This window comes from Streptopelia decaocto (assembly GCF_964273445.1).
Source record: "Streptopelia decaocto genome assembly, chromosome: 1".
NCBI classification, from domain to species: Eukaryota; Metazoa; Chordata; class Aves; order Columbiformes; family Columbidae; genus Streptopelia; species Streptopelia decaocto.
Window position 1 is genome coordinate 149,847,129 of NC_138663.1, and position 15,824 is coordinate 149,862,952.

Below are 15,824 nucleotides of genomic sequence, written 5' to 3' on the forward strand. Positions count from 1 at the left end.
TGCAGGATGGGAATCTTCCACATACAGACTGAGGAACAAGATGCTGGAAAGCAGCTCCATGGAGCAGGATCTGGGTGTTCTGGTCGACAGCAAGGTGGATGTGAGCCAGCAGTGTGCCCTGGCAGCCAAGAGGGCCACCTGTGTCCTGGGTGCATCAAGCACAGCATGGCCAGCCGGGCCAGGGAGGTGACTGTCCTGCTCTGCTCTGCTCTGCACTGGTGCAGCCTCACCTGGAGCCCTGTGTGCAGTTCTGGGTGCCACAGGATAAAAAGGATATAAAGCTACTAGAGAGTGTCCAGAAGAGGGCTATGAAGTTGGTGAAGGTTTTGGAGAGGAAGCTGTGTGAGGAGCAGCTAAAGTCACTTGGTTTGTTCAGCCAGAAGAAGAGGAGACTGACGGGAGACCTCATGGCAGCTACAGCTTCCTCACAAGGGGAGGAGGAGGGGCAGACGCTGATCTCTTCTCTTTAGTGACCAACAACAGAAAGATGTGCCAGGGGAGGTTTAGGTTGAACATCAGAAAAGGTTCTTCCCCCAGAGGGTGGTGGAGCACTGGAACAGGCTCCCCAGGGAGGTGTCACGGCCCCAAGCCTGACAGTGTTCAAGAAGAGACTGGACAACACCCTCAGACACATGGTGTGAACTGTGGGGTTGTCCTGTGGAGGGACAGGAGTTGGACTCGATGATCAAGAGTTCAAGGACAGGGAACTGCTGGAGAGGGTCCAGCGTAGGGCAATGAAGACGATTAAGGGAGTGGAGCACCTCCCTTATGAAGAAAGGCTGAGGGAGCTGGGTCTCTTTAGTTTGGAGGAGACTAAGGGGGGACCTTATTAATGTTTATAAATATATAAAGGGTGAGTGCCATGAGGATGGAGCCAGGCTCTTCTCGGTGGCAAACAATGATAGGACAAGGGGTAATGGGATCAAGCTGGAACACAAGAGGTTCCACTTAAATTTGAGAAGAAACTTCTTCTCAGTGAGGGTGCCAGAGCACTGGAACAGGCTGCCCAGGGGGGTTGTGGAGTCTCCTTCTCTGGAGACATTCAAAACCCGCCTGGACATGTTCCTGTGCGACCTCACCTAGGTGTTCCTGCTCCAGCAGGGGGATTGGACTAGATGATCTTTTGAGGTCCCTTCCAATCCCAAACATACTGTGATACTGCGATCCTTGTGGATCCCTTCCAACTCAGGACATTCTGTGATTCTACTTCAATTTGGGGGACTTTTTCACTAGGACTGGTGCCCACCACAGGCCTCACAGCAGTGTCCTAGGCCTTCTCACGTCCGCATCCCCTCAGGAGGCCGGGGCCTCCCTGAAACCCTCCGTGCCCTCTCCGCGGGGTGCGCCACGCCCGGCGGCAGCTCAGCCCCCGCACAAGGCGGCGCGGAGCGGCGGGGGGCGGTGTCTGCCCCGGAACCTCCGGGCGGCGGCAGCGGCGGCGCGGCGGAGCGTGTTGTTGGCGGCGCGCTCCGATGCCGCCCGGCGCGCAGGGGCATTGTGGGTGCGGGGCTGCCGCCGCTGCGGCTTTCGGCGGGTTCTGTTAAAATGGCGCCCTAAGGCGACGGCCCGGGCGGGAGGTGTCACCGGGTCCTTGCGCTGCTAAGCGGGCGGGGGGCGTCTCCTCTCCTCCCTCGCTCTGCCATCACGTCGTGTTCCCAGCTCTCCCCCCCTCATACCACCTCCTGCCTCCCGGGCGGCGATGGCGACGCCGGACCAAAAATCCCCCAACGTTTTGCTGCAGAACCTCTGCTGCCGCATCCTGGGCAAGAGCGAAGGTAACGGCTCCCAGCCTCCCTCCCTCCCCATCCCCGGTCGTTCCCCTCACCGACAGCCTTCGGAGCTCGCCAGCGGGGGCATGGGGGAGGGCAAGAGGGGGCGAGGAGGGCGTGCGGGCCCCGGAGTGGCTGCCCCGCGTGGGGCGAGGGGGTGACGGAGGGGGCGAGCGTCGTTGCCGAGGTGTGGAGAGGTGCCGGCCCCGCCAAGGGCGGCCCCCTCAGCGGGGAGCGTGTTGGCGCCCGGCGTGGCCAGGCAGCCCGGGCGATCCGCCCTAGGCCCTGGGGCGGCTGTGCTGCCGGCCGGCGGGGCCGTGAGGCGGGAAGGCGGGCGGGCGGGTGCCCTGCGGCGCGGAGGCGGCTTGTGGCGGCTTGGCGTCCTCCGCCCGCCGAGCGCTGCGCGGGCTCCTGCCGGCGCTCAGCCTCCCGTGGGGAGCGGGGCTTCGCTCCCGGCGTGTTCGCGGCAAAAGGTGGCTGCGCGCACGTTCGAGAATCTTGAGCCTCCGGTGTCTGCTCGAGTGGAGCCATGGGCATGTGGCAGGTCCTCTACAGGCCCTCTGCGTCTTGATGCTGCTGTGAATCCTCCAAGCAGGGGAATCAGTCCCTTGTCTGTTTACATAAGTTTTTATCTGTTGCAATCGAGGCAAAAGACACTGTTTTTAGTAAGCGGTTGGAGGGTGGAAAGGAAAAGGTGCATCTGCTAAGTCTCCTTTTTAAGTTGCTCTGTTTATATGTATTGCTCAGCAGACGAATTCATGCCACAGCTTATGTTCTGTCTGTTTTCTTGTATGAAAGATGTCTTTCTTCTTCATTAGTGGTGGCTGTAAAGCCTTTTATGCACTTTTTTCTCCTTCCATGTCAGTCTCTTCTGACAAGTCACTCCTGGTTACCTTTATGTATTTCTATGACAGTAATTTTGAGTATTCACTTATTGTAAAGAATTAGGTTCAAACTGACAAAAACACAGCCTATAAGTGAATGACTGCTATCTTAGAAGTCTAGAAAAGAAGTGACAAGGTGCAATTACACTTGCTATCTCCATCCCCCAAACTTGGTGTTTCCACCTGTTGGAGACAGCACCTCATGTTCTCACAGACCATCCTTGTCTCTAAATTGGAAAGGTATAGGTTGAATGGATGAACTATTTGATGGATGTGGAACTGGCTGGATGGCTACATCTGAAGAATTACAGTTAATGTTGAAATGGGGATCACTAACAAGTGGTATCCCCTCAGGGGTCTGTATTGGGACTGATGCTGGTCAATATCTTTATTAATGGCATAGACAGTGGGATTGAGTGTACCCTCAGCAGGTTTGCTGTTGCACCAAGCTGAGTGGTGCAGCTGATACGCATGAGGGAAGGGATGCAACCAGAGGGATCTCAAGAGGCTTGAAGAATGGATTCATGTGAACCTCATGAAGTTCAACTAGGCCAAGTGTAAGGTCCTGCACGTGAGTTGGGACAATCCCCTGTATCAGTATGGACTGGGGCATGAATAGGTTGAGAGCAGCTTTGCAGAGAAGGATTTGGGAATACAGGTAGATGAAAAATTGGTCATGAGCCAGCAATGTGCACTTGCAGCCCAGAAAGCCAGTTGTATGCTGGGCTCCATAAAAAGAAGCCTGGCCTGCACATGGAAGGAGGTGATCTTTCCCTCTGTTCTTGGGAGACCTCACCCGAAGTCCCCAGTGTAAGAGGGATGTGGCCCTGTTGGAATGAGTCCAGAGGAGTGTCATGAAGATGCTCAGAGGACTGGAGCACCTCTGCTGTGAAGAAAGGCTGGGAGTTGTTCAGCCTGGAAAACAGAAGGCTCCAGGAAGACCTTATAGCAGCCTTCTGGTACTTAAAAAGAGTTTATAAGAATGTCAGAAGGAGGCTTTTTACCAAGGCCTGAAGTAACAGGACAAGAGGTAATGGTTTTATACTGAAAGAGAGTATGTTTGGATTTGACATAAGAATTTTTTTATTTTTTTTTTTTTTTACAACGAGGGTGGTGAGGCATTGGAACAGGTTGCCCAGAGAAGTTGTGGAAGCGTTCAAGGTCAGGCTGGATGGGGCTTTTAGCAACCTGCTCTAGTGAAAGATGTCACTGCCGATGGCAGGCGCATTGAAACTAGGTGGTCTTTGAAGGTCCCTTCCAACCCAAAACATTTTGTGATTCATCTGAGAAGCTTGGGAGGGTTGGGAAGAAGTTGGAATCTCTTTGTGTTCACCAAAATGTTGAGTAGGGACTGCTTCACAGAAACATTCTGTTTATTGGTTGAACTTGAGCATCTTAAGGGTCTTTTCCAACCTAAATGTTTCTATAATTCCGTGATCAACAGCTGTTGATAGCTGTGTTTTGGTTTGGTGTTTTTTTCATTTTTCTTTTCTCCCTCAAAATAATTTCCCTCTCCATTGCATGTTCAAGTCTTCTGCAAGGCCATAATTTTCCTGTATCCCGAATTGTCAAACTGTAATAATTCTGTGACAGGAGTTCCTGGTGTGAGATTTTGTGAGTATGTGGCAAGTTTCTACTCTTCCCCTATCTCCCCCAAATCAATGATAGCTTCTGAACTGTTTAATACCTCTTGTGTTTTTATGTAACCACATGTTTCTTTTAGCAACTGGTTTAATTGTATATTAAAAGGTATTTCACATCAGCCTACAATTCTAAGTGCTATTATAGCTTTGCTTTTAACAATCCTAGGCAACTTTTTCTAATACAATTGATATATGTTCTTGCTTAAAAGCTCTTCAAAAATTTTGCTACAAGAAATCTCAAATTATTTTGCTAGTTCTACTTCAAAAAAGAAAAAGAAATTGTCTTGCTTTATTGGAGCAGTGGAGGCCTCTGTGAGGACGTTATTTATATATTTCCTTATCTTGTTTTCTCCATGACTTTTTTTCTTAGATATGAGAGGGCCTGCAATTTAAACTCAATTTAGGCTTATTTTTTGTATTGAGTATCTTATCTAGGTTTGTGGTGTTTATGGAACTTAAACTGACCACGAGAAGAAACCTCTGCATTTATCAGTCAAGGTATGAGTATTGAGGACAATGGCTCACTTCTACCAATTTTGGATCTAGCCTTCTTCTTTAAGCCGTAGTTTCTATATACCTCTGTCTCTTGTGACTGGAATGATAAGTGTATTTGCAAGCTGGGATTCTACTCACATAACTGAAATCTTGTGTATGTGTATGACTAGTGAAAGGGGAAATTTTGCCCCAAATCATGGTAAACTGTTGCGTGTAGCCTGTAGCCCCTTATGTCTGTTCACTTGTTGGTTATCTGAGGACTTCTTTGAAGTAACAACTTTAAAAATATTGTGTGAGTTGTCTGCCATGTTTACCACCACCCGTAATTTTATGCGTGTGACAGATAGGATGCCCATCCTTACCCTGCTTTTTATTCCTATGTTATGAGGGGCTCTAGCAGTGAAGGCTCACCCTTCTAACGTAAGACTTCTTTTGAAACAATCAACTGTAGTATGTGTTAGTTTGTCATCAGCTCAGATATTGATTTGAAGTGCATAGACTGATAAATCAAAAAGTCTGTGGAAGAAATCTCAGTCGTGAAAGGTGTCTATGGTGGTTCTTCCCCCTCGCCTACGGTTTCTGTGTCCAAGAAACAAATAAAGACAATAAGGAAATTTTGTTAGTAGCAGCATCCTCTGTGTTGAGGATGCATGTATCCCCTAGGTGGTAGGGAAACCACCAGCCAAGTTATTTAGCATCTTGCTGTTTTTCAGGCTTGTTAACTTTAATTTTCTTTCAGCACAGGATAAATTTGAAGTATGGTATTTGTGTGTGGTTAGTGCAGCTTCTCCCCTCCTTGTGTGCTGACATAGTTAGGCTGCTTTGTGTATACACATTCTCATTTTTGAGGCAAATTATACAAGTATTATCAGTTCAGTCTGTGGTAAGTAATTTTTGATGTTCAGTTACTTCTACAGAGTTTAGGGGGAAATAAGTTTAGATAATTAAGAGATCTTTAAATTTATTAGCGAAATTTCTAGTAAAAATCAGTAACAAGAAGCTGAAGCTAGGTACAAACAGTTGTCTTATCCATTTGTGCAGTTAGCCTGCTGTGAATTTCCTGAAATCTTAGCTTTTGATACCTTCCTGGAATAAGTGCTCTAGTGAAATACAAGGTGCTGCTGTAATTGGATGAAACATAACAGGTAAATAATAGAAAGGAGTTGAGATTTGAACATCTAGTGGTTCTTCCTGCTTGTGCGTTCCCTGAGCTTGTACTTCAAAAGGTTTGATCTACTATGTTCCTTCTCAGCACTTGTGTTGTGTTACATTTGTGAGGGAGCTATGACTTCAGAAAGAAGCGGGGGATTCTGTTTATATGTCCGTATCATAACAGCGCACTTACAGCTAATGTGGGATGAGCGGTCTTACTCTGCATCCATGTCTACATTTTGCCATCTCATGCCTGAAGTCATCCATAAGCCCAGCAGACAACAGGCTCCATCAAGGATTCTTTCGCTTCTGCCTGTGATGGCCTTAGAAGGCCTCCACCTTCCCCACTTGTTAAAGATTTATGTTGGAGTGAGTTATTGCTATGATGGAATGTGACTGCAGAGGCTCCCTGTGGTGGAGCTATCCCCTCTCTCTTCCCGCTCTTTTGAGACCATCCACTTACTGTATGGCTTTCTCAGTTTGCAAAAATCAGTCAGCTGCATAGGCCTACTTACTGGTTTTTAACAAACATCTCTGTTTCTGAGAAATTCATTGCATTGTCTACTGAGTTATGTGGAAGAACTCTATTTAAAAAAACCCTCAACCTTTTTTGTAGTGTGCTGTACAAGCTTGTCAATAATAAGAAGTCTTAGTGCCTCCAATGGAATCAAATTGTATTGCTATACAAATTCAAGCTACATCTATTTGTTTTTGAATCCTAGAAGGATTTTTGTGTGCCACAGTCTTTCTGGAGATGTATATGCTCTAGAAAGTAGTATTTCAGTCTCGAGAGAGCAGTTTGCTACATGGAGTCCATAAAAGGCCTTAATTTAATCTCTGTAATCTTAATGGGGATTTTGTTGTTGTTGTGTTTGTGGCTATTTTTATTTTACCTCTGAACTATTGGAATAGTTCTTAAATTTTCATGGTGGGGGAAAGTGCTGTTTCTCTGTTCAGCTGTATGGCTGGTTACCAGTATCATTAATTTTGTATGTATGTGTGTATTACTTAAGGAATACAGCCTGAGTGGGGAGGTGACTTTATCTGCATTCATGGCTCTGATCAGATCTCTGTAAAACAAGTCATGACCAGTATTGTTTTTCCTCCTTACCCTGCAAACAGTGGCATTGGTTTAATGCATCAGAAATGTTGAGTTTGCTATTACATGATAGATTCATGCCGTAATCACTTTTTGATGAAGGAAGATGTACACACACATAGATACATACCTGTGTATTTTAAGCCTATCTGCTGTCATAATGACTGCTCTTTGAGAAGGGAAGTTATTAAATGTGTCTATTAGTTACAAACCATGTGAATCTATATTTTACTGACAGATATCCATATTAAGTTATGCTTAATCACTTTAGGAACTGAAGTTATTTCACAGACTTATAAGAAATAATCTACTGAAGAAACTCCCACAGCAGGGAGTTTTGTTTGTAGAAGAGAAGCTGGACTTGCTATGAATAAAACATGAAAAGCTGAATAAAATATAATATAAAAATAGTCTTGCTACAATGCTGTTGAATTGCCTGTACAAATCTGTGTGTGTAAAGAGCAGATAACTTTCTTCCATATCATTAGTAGTGTAATTCCCTAATTGATATCTTTTGATGGAATTGTAGTCTTTCAAATAGAGATCTTTCTTAGATACCTTGTTAGGGCACTATGGAAAAGACTACTAAGTTTCTGTGCTTTAACTAGTCTTGCTATGGTTGGTGTTGAAATATAAGAGACAAATTGGAAAACACAGAAATGACAAAAGTCCATAATTTTCCTCTGTTGTTTTGAGGAAAATCCCTGTTCCAACATCATCAACAAAAACAAAAATCCCCACCTGATCCCTTGTCAATGTATAGCTGTCTTTCTGAGTCAGTTCTTCTGGAGACATGAAATTCCAGAGAGCCTCTAGAGCCCTTTTACACATATTTACTGGATTTTGTAACAGTAAGCCCTTTTGATTTCTCATTATGTGTGTCTTGGTTCACTTGAATTTAATCTAAACCCCCCAAACCACAGGGAACAACAGAGAGAAAACATAGTGCTTACGTCTTTTCGAAACACTGATAGGAAACATTTTGTTCAGAAACCAAAGAATTTCTAAAAAGTGAATCATCACAGTAAATACAGCATTGCTTTCATGGAAAAACTGTGCATTGTTGTTCAGTGTAAATAAATAAAATGTAACGCTTCATGTGGATTTGTGTCACGTCTTCTCTTCAGTAAACCCTCTCCATTCCTGCTTCGCAATACTGCCAGCTTGTACTTTCATTCCCTGTAGCTCTCTTCAGAAATCCCTCTTGCCTCCTTCTCCAGGTTTCTGTTCCTTCATGCTTGGTGGCTGCAGTCCGGGTGGGAATCAGTGATATTGCTAATTCTGTGCTGGTAGACCAGAGGGAATACTTAACCACTGAACTTTTGCTGCAATATCTCCCCCAGGGAGAGTTGCTTGGATATTTGTTCTACCAGTCCTCAGTTCTATGAAATGTGGTTAACTTCATATCCCTGAGACCTCTAGCACATTTGTTTAAAAAATAAAAAAGTATAAAGTTGAAGGGCAATCCCTGGGGGATAGGGTAGTGCAGGTGGACATAAAAGTTAATTTCAGAACAATTTTCCTTGGAAAACCAGAGTAATGCATCTATCTAGTGAGTGAGGAAGAACTGTAGGAGGAAGTTCTTGTGGCTTTGTTGTGGTAGGTGTGTGTGTGTCTCCATGTAATTTTTTTCTTTTTTTTTCCTAATGAAGACGTCTATTTTTTTCAAATTTGCTTCTTTCTTTTATATATTTTCCTATAGCTTTTATTGAACTAGTTTACTGGAAATCCATTCTTTCCTGCTTTTTAGTGGATAGTCAGTGAGGGAGTTTATTTAATCTAGATGCATGTCATAACTGGTAAAGTACTTTGGCATCAACCCTTGATCCTTCTCCTGACTCTAGTTCACCCATGATGCTTGACCTGGAACTCTTTTAGCAATTTGATTTTTTTTTAGTTGTAGCCAGTGTTAAGTCACTATAACAATACACCAAAAAAATGTAATAATTACTAGAAAAGCCTTATTCTTCCCTAACTGCTCTAGGTACACACTTGAGGAATTAATCAAAGATAAGACTTTTACTATTGTTTGGGACAAGTTAGTGCCAATATTTGACTTCAGTTGGCCTTGCAGAATACTTTTGAAAATCTTGAGTTGTTCTGTAATGACATGCATTATACATAAGAATTACTCAGAAACACTCATATTTACTCTTCCTAGTTCATCTGTTCAGTTGAAGCCATAAATAGCTGAACCATTAAATTATTTTAGAATTGTATTTTCAAGTCCTTATTGCAAATGAGAGATTGCTCAGTCTAACAGTAGAACTATTCTTTTTGAGAGGCATTTAAGTCACGCAGATCTGTGACTTAACAATAGTCTGGATCTTGACGTTATCTTCCTGGAAAGTAGAGTGATACCCTTGCTCCTTTTGTAATCCAGTGTTGTCAGATACAGTTAGAAGTTAATGATTCTGCCTGAGCAGACTTGTTTCCTGGTTGTGTTAAGTGCTGCTTTGTGGGGAACTGGTCTACAGTGGCATTCTGGAAGATTAGGACCATTTATAACACATGCAGTCAAAAACGGGTATTCAAAAAGAACATAGCACATTCTGATTTTGAATTTCTTCTTCCTTAAATTTGTGGAGATTTTAATGCATTTAATCAATAATTGACTCCAAATATCTCCCAGGCAATTTTTTCAGTCGTAAATATTAGTTAATTCAAGAGATGATTCAACATTTAAAATATTTTTGCTTCTGGGGGATCTTTATAATCTTCCATTTTTCTGTTCCTTTTATATATATTTGTCCAGACCGTCATCCTTTCTTTTTCCTTGGCTCAACCATTGCTGTGTTACTCTACAATTTTCTCTGAAAGTTCACTGCTTAACTGACTAAATAAAACACATGGGAAGTCTGATGTATCTGGAAGCAAAACTGTTTTTTATATATTTGTATTTGTATTTTTTATATATATATAACCAATAAGACTTGATTATTATAAACACATAATTGTTTGGATGATTTTTTTTAACCTGAAGTCAGGAATTGTAAGGATTTAAGTAGCTGACACCACACATTTACACCTAGTTTTTCTTATGTACCTTTCCCCTCATATTATTACACTTTGTATAAGAAGAGTAGAAATTTATCTGACACTTTGTAAGGGCACTTGACATGTCTATAGTGTTATCATTTAATTAATTTTTCAGGTTAAGAAGTGTGACCGTGACTGTGCTGTAGTAATACTGAGCTGGCCCTATCTCAATGTCACCATGCTGTTACCTTCTGAAAAGCAGAGATTCTTGTACTAAAACAATACTGTTGAGCAACAATATTAAAACCAGAATTATTGCATGGTGAAGGAGCAGGGGGGGAGATCACTGGCTTGTGACCTCTTTGTTAGTATCTATATTATGCTCTGGAATGTGATGCCAGTGTGTCTGCACTAGCTTTGAACCTAAGTGGTGAAACCATGTAAACTGGTTTAAAATCAAAATGGAAAACCTAAAGCCAATATACAGACTGGTAAACCACCATTGTGGGTATCTGAGTAAAGATCCCTAGGAAGGATCATCCAGTTTTGGTGCCTGGTGAGAGAGTCCTTGGTGGATGCGTCTGTGTCGCTCCTGTGTGTGAGCTGAATTGTGGGACTTTGTGCCAAGTCCCACAGCGTTTTGGTCGGTGGGGAAGGGGAGAGCCAGTTGAAGTGTGCTGATGCTCTCTGATAACTGGGTGGGCCTAAGTGCCTCTTCTGCCAGCACAGAGTAGGAAGGGCTTATTCACAAATTTAAGTGCAATTGTTTTGCAGAGCGTATACAAGTGAGTGTGTTTGAAGTTTAGCATTGATAATATGCTCATGGGTAAACTTGACTTTACTGCCTTCTGGTTAGAAGTGTGTTTAAGGATTTTAGTATAATGTTATCTGGTCTAAGCCGTTTATACCACATTGAGCCATAGTTTTTTCTTATTTTAATAGAACTTTAACATTGCTTAACTGAGTAGTATTTTTTTTTTTTTTTTTTTTTTTAGCTGATGCAGCCCAACAGTTTCAGTATGCAGTGAGAGTTATTGGAAGCAACTTTGCTCCCACCGTTGAACGGGATGAATTTCTTGTAGCAGAGAAAATCAAGAAGGAACGTAAGTGCATCTTTGTTTCTTTCTTAGAAACAGGAATGGAAGTTGTTCATTACCTGATCAGTTTATTCCTCTGAAAATGGGATAACCCTGCCTCACAGATAGTTACCTAATTAAAGCTCAGTCCCCGAAAGTCTCATGATGTCTGTTAATTTCCTAATTAGTATTTCTGAGTGGCTGTTTGTATTCAGAGCTCTGATTTTCTGAATGCTCAGCTTAGACTTCTCTTGCTGCCATTTACTTCATATCCTAGCCACCATGACAATAAAGAACAATTCATATTGCACTCCTTTCACTTTAATACCTTCATGAATTCATAGTTCTTTTTAGAAAATTGATATGCTTTATAGCATTCTTTAATCCGTGTCTGCTTTCAGTTATATTTTAATTCCCTAAACTTACAGACTGGCTGACTAGATGGTGTTTATTTAGAAGGTGTATATTTCTAGTGCTCTAAGAAAAAGAGGTGACAGGCGCTTACATTACATCACTTCTGATGCAAGAATTTTCAGGGCTGGAATGCAGATAACAGGAAAATAAGCAAAACTGTATGAGTAAATAGAGTGAAACAGTTAAGCATCATTATGCTTTCTTAGCTACGTTTTCCAATTCACTACACATGTATAATTTCAGACATTACTATTATACTTCATTCAATTTTTTAATCTGTATATTTTCTTTTTTTTAATAGTTGTGCGACAAAGAAGGGAAGCAGATGCTGCTTTGTTTTCAGAACTGTACAGAAAACTTGGTTCACAGGTAGTGTAATAAATTTATGAAGAGTAAAGATACTGAAAGCACACATGTGCATCTTTCTGATACTATAGAGTTGAAGAGTGCTTGGATTGTTAACAATGTTTTTACAGAGAGGATGGTTGAATACTGGAACAGGTTGCCAAGGAAAGCTGTGGAGTCTCCATCCTTGGAGACAGTCAAAACCTGGTTGGAGAGCAGTCATGGGCAACCTGCTGTAGATGACCCTGCTTTGAATAGAGGGGTTGGACTAGATGGTCTTCAGACATGCCTTCCAACCTCAACCATTTTTTAATTTCTTTGTGAAAATGTTTATATTTTTTTTGTTTTTTTTTAGTATGAGCTGTTCACTGTCAATTAGAAATTAATTTTAATTTAATTGTATATCAGAAGAGAATAAAGGATACATTTTGAGTACAGTTATGGAAAGGAGCGCTTCATATGAAAGAAGGAATTCTGTAAAAATAGAAGTGTTCCTTTTTTTATAAGTAAATATTGGTTAATCTTTTTGTAATTTATTTTACAGCTATGACTTGCAAGTATATTGTGTGGTGGGGTGTTTTGTTTTTTGTTTTTTTTTAATCTAGGGTTTAAACAGTCCTCGTGCTTCTGAATTTTTAGGTGCTTCAGGTCTTTAATGTTGAAGGTTAAGCGTTTGCTGACTTTGGTTCTGCTAGCACCAGTGCTAGTACTGCATGTTGATATTCTGACATACGATGTAGTGTGCAGAAAGTCCACGATGCAGGAAGATGGGTGAAAGGTGAAAGGGGAGAAAGATGCAAAGATAGAAATTTAGCTGAGGTATTTGAAAAGTGACTGCTGCTGATTTGTTCTGGATTCTCCATAAAACTGAGTATTTAGCAAGCTAGAATGTGGTGGCTAGTAATAAAATAAGATTCCCAGTTGTCATTTGCACATACCTGATTTTTGACAATAATAATTAGTTAATGTGAAGTAAGATGTTTTCTGTATAACAGAAAATTTGTCCTTATTTTGCTCTTTGTATTTAGGAGAATGTTTTTCCCCTGTTCTTCTGATTTTCATTTATCAATTTGTATGTAGATCATGGCTGAGTTTTACAGGACAATACTAAGATTTTAAGATTACAAAAAGGTGATTTTGTGGAGAGTATGACTAGAACTCGGTTCTGCCCCTCATCTCATCCATTCTTAACTTTCTAGATTTTTAATGCTTGGAGCTAAAGTTACTGTGTAACTCTTCCTGCTTTCCTGTGGGTTTGTGTATTATTTGTTTTGGTTTGTACAGTGAAGCAAGTGTCTGGTTTGCAGACATCTGTGCTGATGACAGTCACTGGTTTCAGCCTCTTCTTTCATGTATTACACTGTGTGATCTTGCTCTTTTAGTACAGATTTTCTGCAGCTTACGTAGTATATTGCCATAGTCTTGCATTTGGCAAGCAACATAGCTGCAGAGTATGATGGCTGTAAACTTTGAAAATGTGTTCGTATCAGTTTGGTTGTTATTTTGAATAGGTGATATGAACTAATGTCAGTTATCTCCTTATATTTTTCTGCCTGCTCAGATGTTTGAGGTTCTTTTAACCTTCTATCTTTTATTTTTTTCTATGCTATCATCTTGTTTACGTGAAGTGGTATCATCTGAGTACAACCATATTTAAAATTCACTCTACCAATAATTATTCTGTTTGCTGTAAGGTTTATTACTAATGGTGGACAATCATTTATTTTCCCTATGAACTTAGGGAAGGGCACAGGGGGAATATGTGTTTTCTGAAGCAACGAAGCATTTTCTTCCTCCATCAATTCTCTTGGAAGCAACTGGGAGAAAGAAAAAAGCTCGTATGAATGTGTTTTAACTTTGTTTCATCCATTACTCTAAAGAGAAAAGGAGGTCATCTTATTTTTGTGGCAGCTTGCCGGTTGAGCAAACCATACTGCTTGAGGCACTTAGACTTATTCTATCCTGGCCAGTAGAAGAAGTGGTAATATTGCTGCTTCTTCTTCACCAGTTGTTAGTGAGTTGCTGGATTAGTTATTTGCAACAGATGCAATATCTCTACTTTTTGTTTGTTGTTGAGATCAAAGCAGAAGATAGGAGACACTTGCTCTATATAATAGTGTAGCATGTCTCCTTCTAGTCTTACATAATAGTAACGAGCTTGGTAGGTTTATTTAGTGGACTCTGTCCTGAAGAAAAATGTTCTATGGCCAGAATTCTTATATAATACAATGTAACATATACACACAAAATGCATAATTTGAAGAGAAACAGGAAGAACAGAAAATGATGTGAATTAAAATGCGTTCTAAAAAGAGAATTTCAAAGTGAACTTGATAGTGCGTTTTGCAAGACTGAGAGCACTGAATTACATTGCCTCGTAAGGGCTGGAATCTGTGGAGTCTTGGTACAACTGAAGCTTCTTTTATATTCAGCATTACTTAGTATTCCAGACCATGGCCTCATTGATGATGTGAGGAAACTTGTATGAGTTTCTTTGACTTACTCCACTACTTCATCTCCATTATAAGGTTCTGTTTCCTTGATCAATTCAGGTGCAAGTGTCACAGAACTATGGAGTAACATACATACAAACATATGTATAGCGAAAATATTTCAATATCTGCCATAATTCTTCCTTTGAAGTGTTCTTTTTGTAGCTTGGGCTTTAGTGTTGTTTCGTCTTCTGCTGCTAAGCTTCATGCTGGGATTTAAAGCTGCTGAGAGTGTTATCCTAACAATCTGTATGTGTCTGTCTATTTGTCTGTTTACTAGAGACTATATTGCCTATTCCTCAAGTTTCATGTTAACAGTGTCTGTATCTTAAGCTGTGAAAATTTTGGTAGCTCTCTTCAATGGCATTTAAAGTAATAGAAACTGAAACCATCAAACTTTTGAAGCCTCCCTGTAAAGGAGAGTGAAGGGGAAAGTAGAGGAAAGACAGTTCTTTGCTTAAAATTGCACCAAAAGTTTTCCTTCTTCATGTTTAGGATCCGCATCTGAGATCTTTTAACTGGTGAGTGTGTGGAAATGGTGAGTGCGATAAAAGTTCAGCTCTGTATAAACCTCTTTCTGTGGAGTGATCAACTTTAAACTGAGTTTACTTGCTGATCTCAGAGCAGGTGAGGGTTCGTTGGACACAGTCAGTGGAGAAAACTCATAAAACTAGCAATACAGAGGCTGTACTGCGCATTTCCAGTTTCCTCAAGAACGTGGCTCTAAGGAGTTTTAATTTGGGTGGAAAATGGATTTATATGTGTACCTGTTAGTAGGCTGGAGAATTTTAAAAGCATCCATTATTATAAAGAGTTAAACTAATTTCTGTTTGTCTTCATCTTTTTTTAAAGGGCATTTTGAAAAACAAATGGTCAATACTCTACCTCCTGCTTAGCCTTAGTGAAGATCCACGTAAGCAGCCTAACAAGGTAGGTGAGACCACCTGTGTTACTCCTGAGAAACACTAAATGTGTGTCACTTATTTGAGTTGACATTAGGAACTGCTGTCCAGACTTCACAAACACCTCAGGTTGTGTTTGTGGTGGTTGTATGTGAAGCTGAAAGGAAGAACAAGCTTCACACAAGTGTCTGCTTTTTTTTCTGTGTAATTTTTTATACTAAATAAATGTAAAATTATGAGCTGTCCAACATTTGTAGCTGAAGTTGATACTTGATTAGGTGGATGGTGTAATGTCTGCTCATGTGCTAATGAATTTGAAATAGCACAAATTTCCTCCTTTTGTTCCAGCTCTACTAATCCCAGGGTGCTTTTTGCAGCTATTACTAATGACAATTTGAAGGCAAAAATAAGCTATATTGCTAAAAGTACTTTTGCTCACTGTAATGGACTTTTTTTGGTTGTTATAACTGTAAAAAAAAAAAAAAAATCTTCTTCGCATAAACATAATCTTCTGTTATTTTCTTGCATCTTTGAATGTTACACTTCCATTCGCTATATACATGACTTTAAGCAA

At 41.2% G+C, this 15,824-nt stretch overlaps 1 protein-coding gene across 2 annotated transcripts in view; it reads left to right on the forward strand.

Annotated features, from left to right (window-relative positions):
• The first annotated feature begins 1,450 nt into the window (after window positions 1-1,450).
• Window positions 1,451-15,824, forward strand: part of TUBGCP3 (tubulin gamma complex component 3) — a 59,895-nt gene continuing 45,521 nt past the window's right edge. For both annotated transcript variants that reach the window (XM_082065238.1, XM_082065239.1), the window contains exons 1-4: window positions 1,451-1,775; window positions 11,017-11,124; window positions 11,813-11,880; window positions 15,201-15,278. In XM_082065238.1, the coding sequence (XP_081921364.1) occupies window positions 1,700-1,775; window positions 11,017-11,124; window positions 11,813-11,880; window positions 15,201-15,278 (330 nt within the window). In that variant the 5' untranslated portion in view covers window positions 1,451-1,699. The remainder of the gene's footprint in view (window positions 1,776-11,016; window positions 11,125-11,812; window positions 11,881-15,200; window positions 15,279-15,824) is intronic.